This window comes from Narcine bancroftii, chromosome 8 (assembly GCF_036971445.1).
Source record: "Narcine bancroftii isolate sNarBan1 chromosome 8, sNarBan1.hap1, whole genome shotgun sequence".
Lineage (NCBI taxonomy): Eukaryota > Metazoa > Chordata > Chondrichthyes > Torpediniformes > Narcinidae > Narcine > Narcine bancroftii.
Window position 1 is genome coordinate 46,569,937 of NC_091476.1, and position 12,513 is coordinate 46,582,449.

The following is a 12,513-nucleotide window of genomic DNA, read 5'->3' on the forward strand; positions in this document are numbered from 1 at the left end:
GGATGGAAATGTGAACCAAATCATCAGAGCAGATAGTGGTTATCAAAAAAGATACTGTAAAGCCTTCTAACATAGACAGAAACAAAGGGTGACCAGGCAGGCAGCCAGAGCCAAAAGAACACGAGTCAACTTTTACACAGGTCATATGGAAAACTTTATTTTTGCGCCCAAAAAAGGGGAAAAGGTGATTATTACACAGGATTGACTATTTATAACATGGTGGCCATTAGTGATACTTGATTGTTGAAAGGGCAAAAGTGGCAATTCAATGTTCACGCATTTTTGAAGCGGTAAAGAAAGAGGGGTGAAAGGGAGTGGTGGTGTTGCCAGTCTGGAAAAATACAACTTACGACTGTAATGGGGACTGAAGGATCGGTTGTAACTTGGGTTTGGTCGTAACTCGGGGAATGGGGGACCTTGGGCTGCTGTTTTAAAATTTTGGTCGTCTGTGCTGGTGGACATAACTTGCGTTGGTCACAAGTCGAAGACGACCTGTATCATGGCAGTGCTAATAAAAGTCAGATTGGAGGGTCGACTGAGGGAATACATGACCATAAGATATAAGAGCAGAAGTAGGCCATTCAGTTCATCAAGTCTACTCCATTATTCCATCACGAGCTGATCCATTCTCCTATTTAGCTCCACACTCTTGCTTCTCCACTAAACCATTGATATCCTGACTATTCAGATACCAATCAATCTTTGCCCTTCATGGTAGCAAATTCCAGAGGTTCACCACTCTCTGGCTGAAGAAATTCTTCCACATCTGTTTTAAATGGATGCCCTTCAATCCTGAATTTATGTCCTCTTGTCCTAGACTGCCCTAACATGGGAAACAACTTTGCCAACTCTGCTCTGTCAAGGCCTTCCAACATGCAAAATGCTTCTCCAAGGTACCCCTAATTTTTCTGAACTTAAAGGAATACAGTCATCATATACTAATTCATTTATTACAGGAATAATTCTTGTGAATTTTCCCAGAACCTTAAAAGCCCAAAACTGTACCTCATTCTCCAAGAGAGGCCTCACCAATACCTGAAAAACCTTAACATCACATTCCCTGCTCTTGGATTCTATTCCTCGAAATATGAATGCCTTCTTCACAATGACTCAACATAGAGTTGACCTTTAAAGCATCCTGCACCAGGCATCCCAAGTCCCTTTGCACCTCGGAATTTTGCATTTTGTCCCCATCCAAATAATAATGTGCCATTTTATTCCTTCTATCAAAGTGGATGACCATATATTTTCTAACACTATTCCATTTGCCACTTCTTTTCCCATTCACTTCATCTTTCCAAGACTCTATGCAGCCGCTATATTTTCTCCTCACTACCTGCTCTATTTCATCCTCTTCTTGCTCCTCCACCAATCTTTCTATCACCTGCAAATTGGCCACAAACCCATTCATTCCATGATCCAAATCATTAACATACAACATAAAAAGTGGCCCCAACACCATCTTCTGCGGAACACCACTGGTAACCAGTAGTCAACCTGAATAGGATCCCTTTATTCCCACTCTTTTTCCAATCAGCCAATGTTCCACCCATGCTTGCATCTTTCCTGTAATTCCATGGGCTTTCATCTTGTTAAGCAGGCTCATGTATGGCACCTTTTCTAAGGCCTTTTGAAAATCCAAATATACAACATTCACTGTATGTTCTTTGTCTAGCCTGGTTGTGGTTTCCTCAAAAGGTTGCAGTAGGTTTGTCTATTAAGATTTTCCCTGAAGGAATCCATGCTGACTTTGGCCTATATTGCCATACACCACCAGGCACACAACCTTATCATTTACAATCAATTCCAACAAGTTCCTTCAGTCTATAATTTCCTTTTTACTACCTTCCCTTTTTAAATGGCAGAGTAACCTTTGCAATTGAGTGATCTTTCCAGTATGGATGGAAATGAGGATTGAGAAAGTGATGACCATGTTACAGACCATCCTGTAGTCAGCAGGAATTGGAGGTGCAAATTTGTTCAGAAATAGAAAACAGTTGCAGAAACAAAGTTGTGATAGACAGTGATTTTACTTTACACATATTGAGTGGGACTTCCATACTGTTAAAGAGCTGTATTAATGTGTTCAGGAAAGGTTCCTTAATCAATACCTTGAAGTGGCAACTAGAGAGAGTGCATGATGGAAATGTGTGTATGGGATGCTAAAATGGCATACAGTACAAAATTATTAGGGGATAGATTAATAGGTTAAGGGTTAATGCAAACAGGCTTTCCCCACTGAAGTTGGGAGAGACAAGAGCTAGAAGATGTGTCCAAAAGTGAAGTATTTTAGGGTATCATTGGATGAAAATGTGGAACAAACTGCTGGTGGTGGTGGTGAATGAGAGTTCGCTTTTGACATTTAAGCGAAAGTTCGATTGGTACATAGATGGGAGGGGTATGGTCTAGATCAATGGTTCTAGGCTCATTAAATAGTTTAGCATGGACTAGATGGGCCCAAGAGTTTTGTTCTTTGGTCTTGAACCAGAAACATTAACTCATCTTCCATCCTTAGTTGTTGCTTGAACTTCTGAGTGGATGGCACTTTTTTTTGCCACGGGAAAAGGAATGGAGACCAAGAGATTATAAATTGGAAACGTGGAATTACAGAAAATTGCAACCACTCCTCCTCTTCGCAACATAATTTATAATGATCAAGCCTAAGTTTGTGGAATGATTGCATAGGTATCGAAATTCACTGCACATACCAGTTTATTTCCTCTTTTAATTTCCTTCTTAATATCCTCAAGCAAGAAGCCTCCAAGAGTCTCATTCTCAGAATGTGTGGTCACTAGAGCAGATGAAAATAACTGGAAATAGCAAAAAAAATGCAGTATCAGCTTGCTGTAGGAAAAATTCTCAAACACGTGCCATCAACCTGCAGAATCAGTTAAAAGACCAAAGATAAAATTGAACCACAGCATCTGAACTGGAGGGGGACTAAATATCTTTGCAGAAAGGCTTGCCAGTTCTGCTCTGGAAGTGGGGGGGGGGGGAGGTTAAACTAGATTTGCAGGGGGATGGGAACCACAGTACAAGAGCAGATTGGGGAATGGAGGAAGAAAAGATGAAATTAAGATTGCACGTAACGTCAAAAGGTTGTACAGGAGAGGTAGCTCAGTGTCCAAAGTTCCGGTGTTTCAGATGCGATAGAGCAGGAGGGGTGAAAAGGGGAGGAGTGGTATTGTTTGTCATGGAAAATATCACAGCTGTGCTCAGACATGACACACCAGAGGGCTTGTCCACTGAGGTGAAATAGATGGAACTAAGGAACAGGAAATGTATGACCACACCTATGGGGTTGCATTATAGACCACTCAATAATCAGCGACAATTGGAGAAGAAAAACTGTTGAGAGCGAACAGACAACTGCAGGAAATAAAGCTGTGATAGTAGGAGATTTTAACTTTCCACATATTGACTGGATCTCCCATTCTGTAAGATCTGGATGGCTCAGAGTTTGTCAAATGTGTTCAGGAAGTTTTCTAAATCAATATATAGTTACCAACTGGAGAGAGTTCAATACTCAATCTCTTTTATGGGAATGATAGAGAAGAAGTATGTGTAGGGGAACGTTTTGAGCCCAGTGATCATGATGTCATCTTCAAAGGTTTGTGTTACTTCAGAGAACGCTTACTTTTATAATTTTAAACTTTCATGTTTTTTTATTTATTTTTAAATTAAAGGACAATGAACCACAAACACTATCTCATTTTCTGTTACTTTTGCATGAATTTTTAAATAATTTATTTTCCTCTTTTTTTTGGCCAGTTGCTTGATGTTACCAGTTGCTTGCATTCTGGTTAACAGGTGTTTTACTATATACAGAATTATGAGAAGCATTGATTATTAAGAGTCTTTCTCTCTCTCCACCACCACCTCCCCCCCAGGGTAGAAATGTCAAATACTTAAGAGAATAACTTAATGGTGATGGGTGGAAAATTAATGAAGATTTGAGGCTTTCTTTTTAAAAAAAATTCCTGGAGCACTCAGTCAGTGATGTCGTGGAAAAAATGAATAGAAACATTTCAGAGGTATTTGAACAGATAAAAACTCACAAACTGGCAGCAAATGGAACGATACAGACCACATACAAGGCAGATGGGATTAGTTTAAACAGGCATCCTGGTCTACATGCATCATGGGCCAAAGGGCCTGTACCTGTGCTTTATCATTCAATGTTTCAATAGCTCAGAAGTTAAAGGCTGCATGAATCTAATGCAGCAGAGTTAAATTCATGTTCAATGTGGCAGAATCAAATACACGTTCATAAACCCAAATATTCTCTAATAACGATTGCAAACACTTTAAGATCAGCTTTTGCAAACACTTCAACATCAACAATGGCATGGCTTATAAAAGATATATATATATAGATATATATATATATATATATATATATATAACACACACACACAAAACAATCAGCTGCAAAAAAAAAAGAACCATGAAAATGCACTTAGCATTGAACAATTTTTGATAAATGTTCACATGGAAAAGCAACAAAGTCCTAAATTAGCAATGAGATTAACTATTGTTGTTTGTCTTCACTTACCATACATCTGTGATGTGCCGCCATCTTCTGGCTTTGGGAAATTAGTAACTGGCCACAATGTTCTTCTTTATTCAATTTACAGAAAGCACATTTTGGCAGTCTTGAACCCCTTCTCTTTCCCTTTGATTCGGCTGCCATCATTTAATCTGCCTCCAACTGAAATGTCCTAAAATGGAAAATTTTGTGATTTGGAAGAAGAGTTGACATGTGTATTGCTTTACTTTTTAAAACAATTTACAAGATCATGCTTAGAAGCAATTAATTTTTTAAAGTTTAAAGGATAGGGAGGAAGAAATGGAAGAGGAATCATTCAAAATGAAAATTAAGAGATATCTTGCTTATAATCAACAAAATCTTTTAAGAAGTTACAATGATGTTGCAGGTAGCACTGCTGATCACAGTAAACCAAGAATGCTGTGAAGAATTTGCACATTCTTGCCATGACCTCATGTGCTCCATTTTCCACTCAAATACCAATGATATGTTGGTCGTTGAATTGACTAATGTAAATTATTCACAATGTAGATTGATGGTGGAACAATTGGGGGAGGGGGGTTGGTGGGAGAGAGATGAAAGGAAGAGTTGTTGGACACAAGAGAGTGTCAGTTTCATGGAAAATAAATGGGGAATGGGACCAATGGGAATATTTTCACAAACCGACTCAATGGTCTCAAGAGCTTGTATTGCAAGGAAATACAAAAAAATCCAACATTGAAACTATTTTCTTAATCACTTGAAAAGACAGGGACTAATCAGGGACAGAGGCATGATTTTAGATAAGCTAATTACATTTGATAAAATCTTTTGAAGAGGAAACAATGCATTGTTAACAACAGTGTAGATATGACAGACCTTGTTATGCCTTACTAAAGTCCATGTAGACCAAGTCTTTGCCAAATGGGCACATACAATTTCCCCAGGTATCCTCCCAATAGCTTCCCTATCACTGATGAGGCTCTCCAACCTGCAATTTCCCAGATTATATCCATTTCCTTAATTGAACAAAGGAACACTTGCTACTCTCCAGGAGTTTCCCTGTTACCAGTAAAGATACAAAGAACTTCAAAGCACCACCGATCTCCCCATTTGCCTCTTTCAATAATTTGATTTCTTATAGAATATTTTAGTGTTTTAGTTACAGCAAATAAATCAAAACCTGTTTTTAATTTGGTTGTTTTATTTGAATGTTTTATTTAAGTTTAAAGAAAATACAAAATATAGGACTCAATTAATAACAATAATACATTGAATATAAAATCATAGAAAAACATTAAGGTCTGAAAGAAGGAGAGACCCTCTTCTCCCAGAACCCCCTCCCCAAATTCTAAAGAAAAGGGGTCAGACAGCAGGGAATAGAGGGAGATATAAAGAAATAAAAGTGTTACAGGACATGTTAGAATAGTTATGGGTAAAATATGTCTTAGAGATAAATTGAGGGGGGGGGGGGTTTAGTGTAGGTTATTCTTAACAGAGTAACACTTCACAAAAGACATCTCATTTAAAATGCAAGAGCTTTGCTGAAGCTAGACATTGAGGCTCCGGTTGACTTGGCAGAAGCAATGAAGAATGCTGATCTAAGATTAGAATTAGATAAAATAGGGGAAAAGATACCTGAACACATATTATATAAATGGGATGAAAAATTGGTACAACGTAGGAGTTCTCCAGTATTACATCATCTACTCAATATTTGGAAAAAGATTCATGTAGAAAGGAATAAAACAAATTACCAATTACCAAAACTAATATTGATGCAAAATAAGTTACTCCCTTTTACAATAGATAACCTTTCCTTTAGAGAATGGGAGAAAAAAGGGATCAAAAGAATGGAAAATTGTTTTTCAGGAAATAGATTATTATCCTTTGAACAAATGAAAGATAAATACAATATAACTCAAGATACAGTGCTGCCATATTACCAATTGAGATCCTACTTGAAGGACAAATTAGGAAGCAGTCTGAGGTTACCAGAGGGAAGTAACTTTGAATATGTGATTACAGATACAATGATAATCAAAAGATTTATAACAAATATGTATATTAAACTGCAAGAAAAGGAGAATGAGGAAACAAATGGTAAAACTAAACAAAAATGGGAACAAGATTTAAATATAAAGGTAAAAAAGGAAACATGGGAGAAATTATGTTCTGGAACGATGAGAAATACAATAAATACGAGGTTACGTATGATACAATATAACTGGATACACAGGCTATACATTACACCTCAAAAGTTAAATAAATGGGACCCAACAGTATCTGATAGATGTTTTCGATGTAAAAAAGAAATGGGAACAACAATTCATGCAATCTGGACATGTGAGAAAGTAGAAAAATTTTGGGAAGATCTAAACCAAATATTAAATAAAATTACAGAAAACAATATACCAAAAAATCCAGAGATCTTCCTCCTAAGTAACATAAAAAACAAAGAATTTGGAATTGATTTGGATGGTGTACAAAAAAGATTTGTTAAGATAGCTCTAGCCGTAGCAAAAAAAATGTATTATGTCAACCTGGAAATCGGAAGATAATTTGAAAATACAACAATGGTATATAGAAATGAATAAATGTAGTCCATTAGAAAAAATAACATATAGTTTAAGAAATAATATTGAAATATTTGAACAAATATGGGAGCCTTACATGAAACACAATAGAGAAAACCTACCGGGGACATTCACTACCTAAATTAACGAAAGGAGAAGGAAATGAAAAGAATTGACCCAGTGGAATTTCTTGTTTATTTTTATTGAATGACAATATTGTTTGACTGGTTTAATGTATCTTAGATTTTGTACTTTAAATGGATTGGGGGGGGAGGTAGGGAGGGTGGAATGGGAGGAGGGAGGGAGAAAATGGCACTGTATATATTCGAAAAGGAAAATGGTCAATGTGGTCTATCATGGTCAATGTGGTTTATGGTGTGAAAAATAAAAAAAAATTAAAAAAAGAATGCTGACCTATTGTGATTGGGCAAAAAGGTCCAGGCTCAGAGAGGCTGATAAGATCTTTCAAAGACTGGGTTTGGAGGCCTGCAAGAAGTCATATGGTTTTTACAAGCAGAGAGAAGAAAAACAAACAGATGATTTCTTTTTTGGAGAGAGGGAAGTCAGTTCTACAGTAGCAGTTGAGGCTTCAAAATGGCAAGCTGGGAAGCTTGTTGAAAACCCATTTTGAAGATGGGGTTGTGAGTTCTGAGTTCAGGTTGTTCAAAACCCTTGTAGTCCTTACAAGTGGAAATGGTTGTTGGAGAGTTTCTCCTGAAATAAGTAAAACAAGAAGAACTCTGTGGTGACCTGGAAGAAGAGGTTATCATTTGGAAAAGCCATGATGGGGAAAGTTTCTTCAGCAAGACACTGAAGTGACTGATGGGAGGAAATCAGTTTGTGTGCATCCAATGAACAACAAAATTCTCTCTGAAACTAACAAGAATTTTCCTGAGTGGTAACCATTTAACTTTAAGCACCAAAGCCTAGTGAAGATTCATAAATATTAAATTCTGTGCACAGTATGAAAATTGCCTGATCCCAGTGAACTTGAAGAAGTGAAAAGTGAATGACTGGACAATGAAACAGAGAACTTTCCTGAACATATACACATTAAATACACATGTCCTTAGAATTAGAAGAGGATTAAGTTAGTTTAAGTTAATAGTAATAAGTTAAAGATTGATCCTGTTATTATGTTTAAAGAAAATTAAAAGCAACTTTTGTTTAAGTAACCATTGTCTTGGTGAATTTTTATTGCTGCTGGGTTTTGATGTCTGTTGGGCTCATGACAAGAGAAAAACAACAGGAACAAGGTTTGATATCTCAGAGTCACATCTTTTTAAAAGTATTAAATTTCTCATAAGGAGTATACTAATTGACAAAAAAACAAAATAAATTATACAATCTGGGCATTTAAGTAATTTAAATAATTTAAATTTCAACAAACATGCTATATCTATTCCGAAGACTACAAGTAATCTTCTCAAGGGGAATAAACTTTGCACTTCCATGTTACAACAATCAATGTGAAGTAGAGAATCCGATTTCCATGTTACTGCTATATATTTCCTGGCTATTGACAATGCAATTTCAATAAATTTAGATTTACTTCTGGAGAAGTTAACTTTTATAACTGCCAAATTCTCTAGAAGAAACAATTCTGGGAATTTGGTTCCATTTTCTTTCTGCATTTGAATCAGTTGGAGCAAGAGAGATCACTGAATGTATCACACTACATAGACTGTGACATTTAGCAACACTGTACCATACAATTGGAATGGGCAACTAGTTTTTTTTAATTTCTTTTAAAGCCTTAATGCAGTATTTATGTTGAGTTGATATGTTCATATGATTAGTTTCCTAGCAACTCTCTTCCTAGCAGCTCTTTTACCTTATCAAAATAAAATCCAGGAAGCTCACACCAGCACTTTTCTTTTTCCATTTCTATTCAATTATTTCACATAAGGTGACAGCTTCACAGAGCATTTTGGTTCAGTTCACAATAGTGACCCTGAGCTCACACACATTCTCTGACTTACCCGTTGAACAGGACCTCATCATTAAGCCACTGTCTCACACATCATCACCTTCCCACTGCCTCGAGCCTCTATTTCCCAATCCCGCACTGTCCGGTTCCAACTCTTAATCAAGATCCACAAACCCTATGGACCAATGTCCCCACATGCTTATACCCCATCAAACTGACATCATCTTACCTCAACTCCATTTTGTCCCCTCGGTTGAGTCCCTTCCAACCAACATCCGCGATACTTCACATGCATTCCATCACCATAACAACTTCTAGCTCCTGGGACTTCAGTGTCTCGTTTTCATTATTTAGAAAGGGCATCCAATCTTCATCCTCCATACTGAACATCTCAAAGCCCTTAGTTTCTTAATAACATTCCCAAGTAGTCCTCCTCCACCCCTACCCTCCGCCTGGCACAATTTCTCTTTTGGCTCATCCCACTTTCTCCACTACAGAGTAGCCAGGTATGAGTATAGCATAGGTCCCAGCTATGCCAGCCTTTGTTGCCTGTGTAGAGCAATCCATGTTACAAGCCTGCACAAACAAGGTTCCTCAACTCTTACTCTACTATATTTACTACATTGGAGCTGCCTCATGCACCATGAATTTGTCAACTTGATCCATTTTGCTGCTAACATTCACTTGGTCCATCTCTAACAAAACTCTCCCCTTTCTTGATCTCTGTCTCCATCTTGGGAGACAAACTCTCTTCAGCTGTTATCTGCAAGCCTACCAACTCCCAGTTACCTTGACAACACCTCTTCACACCAAGTCCCCTGGAAGCATTCAATTGCTTTCTCTCAATTCCTCTGCCTTCGGTGTATCTACTATCAGAGGTGGTCTTCCATGTCAGAAAGAATGCTGAGGGATAGGATTTATGCACATATGGAAAGGCAGTGTCAGATAGGGACAGTCAATACGATTTTGTGAGGGTTAAGTCACGTCTTACCGATTTGATTGAGGTGTTTTTTAAAAAGAAATGACAAAAGTGCATATGCATTGAGCAGTGCATATTGTCCACAAAGATTTTCTTCAGGCATTTGACAAGGCCCACTATGGTAAGCTGATTCACAAGATGCAGATGCATGGGATCCTCAGTGGATCAGTTTGGATACAGAATTCGCTGGCCCAGCAAGGTCAGAGGATAGTGATGGAAGGGTGTTATTTGGGCTGGACATCTGCAACCAGTGGTGTCCATCAGGGATTGGTGTGAGACTGCTATTGGTTGTGATACATACAAATGACTTAAATGAAAAAGCAAGTGGGGGAGTTTGTAATTTTTTTTAAAGTTTGGACAGTGTGGAAGGCTATCAAAGAAAACAGTATATCGATCAGTTACAGATATTGGCAGAGAAATGGCAGATAGCGTTTAATCTGAAAATGTGAGGTGATGCACTTTCAAAGGTTAAGTGCAAAGGGAATGTATATGGTGAATGGCAGATTTCTTAAAAGCATTTATGAAGAGGCATCTGAGGATCCAACTCCATAAATCACTGAACCATGGAACACTAAAGCAAAGAAAACAGGCCATTTGACTCTTCGAGCCTGTGCCGAAAACATCATATCACTAGTCCCACTGACCTGCACCCGTTCCATAAGCCTCCAGACCTCTCCCATCCATGTTTCTATCCAGTTTATTTTTAAAACTTAAGAGTGAGTCTGCAACTTGTTCCACCCTCCCACCACTCTGAGTGAAAAAGTTCCCCCTAAACCTTTCCCTTTTACCCTAAAGCCATGTCCCATTGTATTTATCTCTCTTAATACAAGTGGAAAGAGCCCAGTTGCATTTAGTCTGTCTATACCAGTCATAATTTTGTAAATCTCTATCAAATCTCCCCTCATTCTTCTATGGTCTGAGGAATAAAGTCCTAGCCTGTTTAATCTTTCCTTGTAACTCAATTCCTGAAGACCCAGCAACATCCTAGTAAATCTTCTCTGGACTCTTTCAATCTTACTGATATCCTTCCTGTAGTTTGACAACCAGAATTGTGCACACTACTCCAAATTTGGCCTCACCAATGTCTTAATACAACCTCATCAAAATATTGAGTACAGGAGTTGGAATGATATGATTTATGAAGGCCAAGATGCCAAAAGCTTTAACAATCCTGTCTACCTGTGACACCACTTTCAAGGAATTCTGTATCTGAATTCCCGTTTCACCACACTCCACAGTGCCCTACCATTTACGGCACATGTCCTACCTTGGTTTGTCCTTCCAAAATGCAATACCTTTCACTTTCCCAAGTCAAAAAAGTGATAAGGTGCATGGTATACAGAGGAGTCACGTGATGGAGTTGTGGCCGGTCAGGAAAACCAGCCCTCTCCAGGAAAATAGGAAAAAAGTTAGGAAAAACCAAAACATAACAAAAATAAAATATAAGAAATAGAAGATGAAGATACAGAGAAGAGACAGAAGATGGCTTCCAAGAAGGAGAAAGTAAAAGCAACTGGTAAAATAGAAGTCACCGGAGAAGAAAGAAGGCCTTACCTGCACGAAGGAACAGGACGCTGTGGTGGTGAGGAGCCTGCCCTGCGGAGTCGCAACCCACTACACAAATGGCTCTCAGAGCCAAACAAAAGTGCGCAACTGTGCAATCAAAGGAGATAGAGGACACCGGCGGGAGGGGGGCTCAGCAAAGGAGCAGACTGTCACAGAGTGAACAACTGAGGGACGCCCGACACCAAGGCTCTCAGCTGGAGGATGAGGAAGACAGCAGAAGAGGGAGCGATGAAACAGACATGGGAGATAGACGGAGGGATAACCGACAAGACGACCAACATCTGGAAGCACAACAGACGAGCAGCCCAGGAGGGGAGGACCAGCAACAAGAGGCCCAGCAAGAAGAGGCCCGACAAAGAGATACAAGCAGCTCATCAGGAAAAACAGAAGAGACACACACACACACACAAAGAAGAGAAGACACAAACACAGATACAGACACAGAAGACCAAGATCTTCGCAGAGAAATAGAAGGTAAAACTGATGAACAAAGAAAAAAGGTAAAACTGATGAACAGAATATAGATAAAGTCTTTTTTGAAGAACAAATGCGATCACTAAAAGAATGGTTGTCATTAGAGTTTAATGCAACTAAAAGGAAAATGAAAAGAACAGAAGATAAAATGCAAAGGTTAGAACTGGTAATGACAGAAATAGGGAAAAGGGTAGAGAATGTGGAAGAGCGGGAAACAGCTGTAGAAATGGAAGTAAATTACTTAAGAGAAAAATTGGAAGACAGTGACAAAAAAATTAAAGAGACACAAGAGTTGTTATCTCAGAAAATTGATATGTTGGAAAATTATAGTAGGCAAAACAACATAAAAATAGTGGGCCTGAAGGAGGGTGAAGAAGGCACAGACATGAAGGAGTTTATAAAAGGATGGATCCCGAAGGTCCTGGGAACGACAGAAATGCAGGAAGAAATGGAAATAGAA

At 38.3% G+C, this 12,513-nt stretch overlaps 1 protein-coding gene across 4 annotated transcripts in view; it reads right to left on the reverse strand.

The window, feature by feature from the left end:
* Positions 1-12,513, reverse strand: part of phf6 (PHD finger protein 6) — a 76,589-nt gene that overhangs the window by 46,642 nt on the left and 17,434 nt on the right. For 3 of the 4 annotated variants that reach the window (XM_069893601.1, XM_069893599.1, XM_069893600.1), the window contains exons 3-4: positions 4,556-4,721; positions 2,709-2,810 (exon numbers count right to left, since the gene is read on the reverse strand). In XM_069893601.1, the coding sequence (XP_069749702.1) occupies positions 2,709-2,810; positions 4,556-4,696 (243 nt within the window). In that variant the 5' untranslated portion in view covers positions 4,697-4,721. The remainder of the gene's footprint in view (positions 1-2,708; positions 2,811-4,555; positions 4,722-12,513) is intronic. The other variant, XM_069893602.1, reaches the window with a different exon arrangement.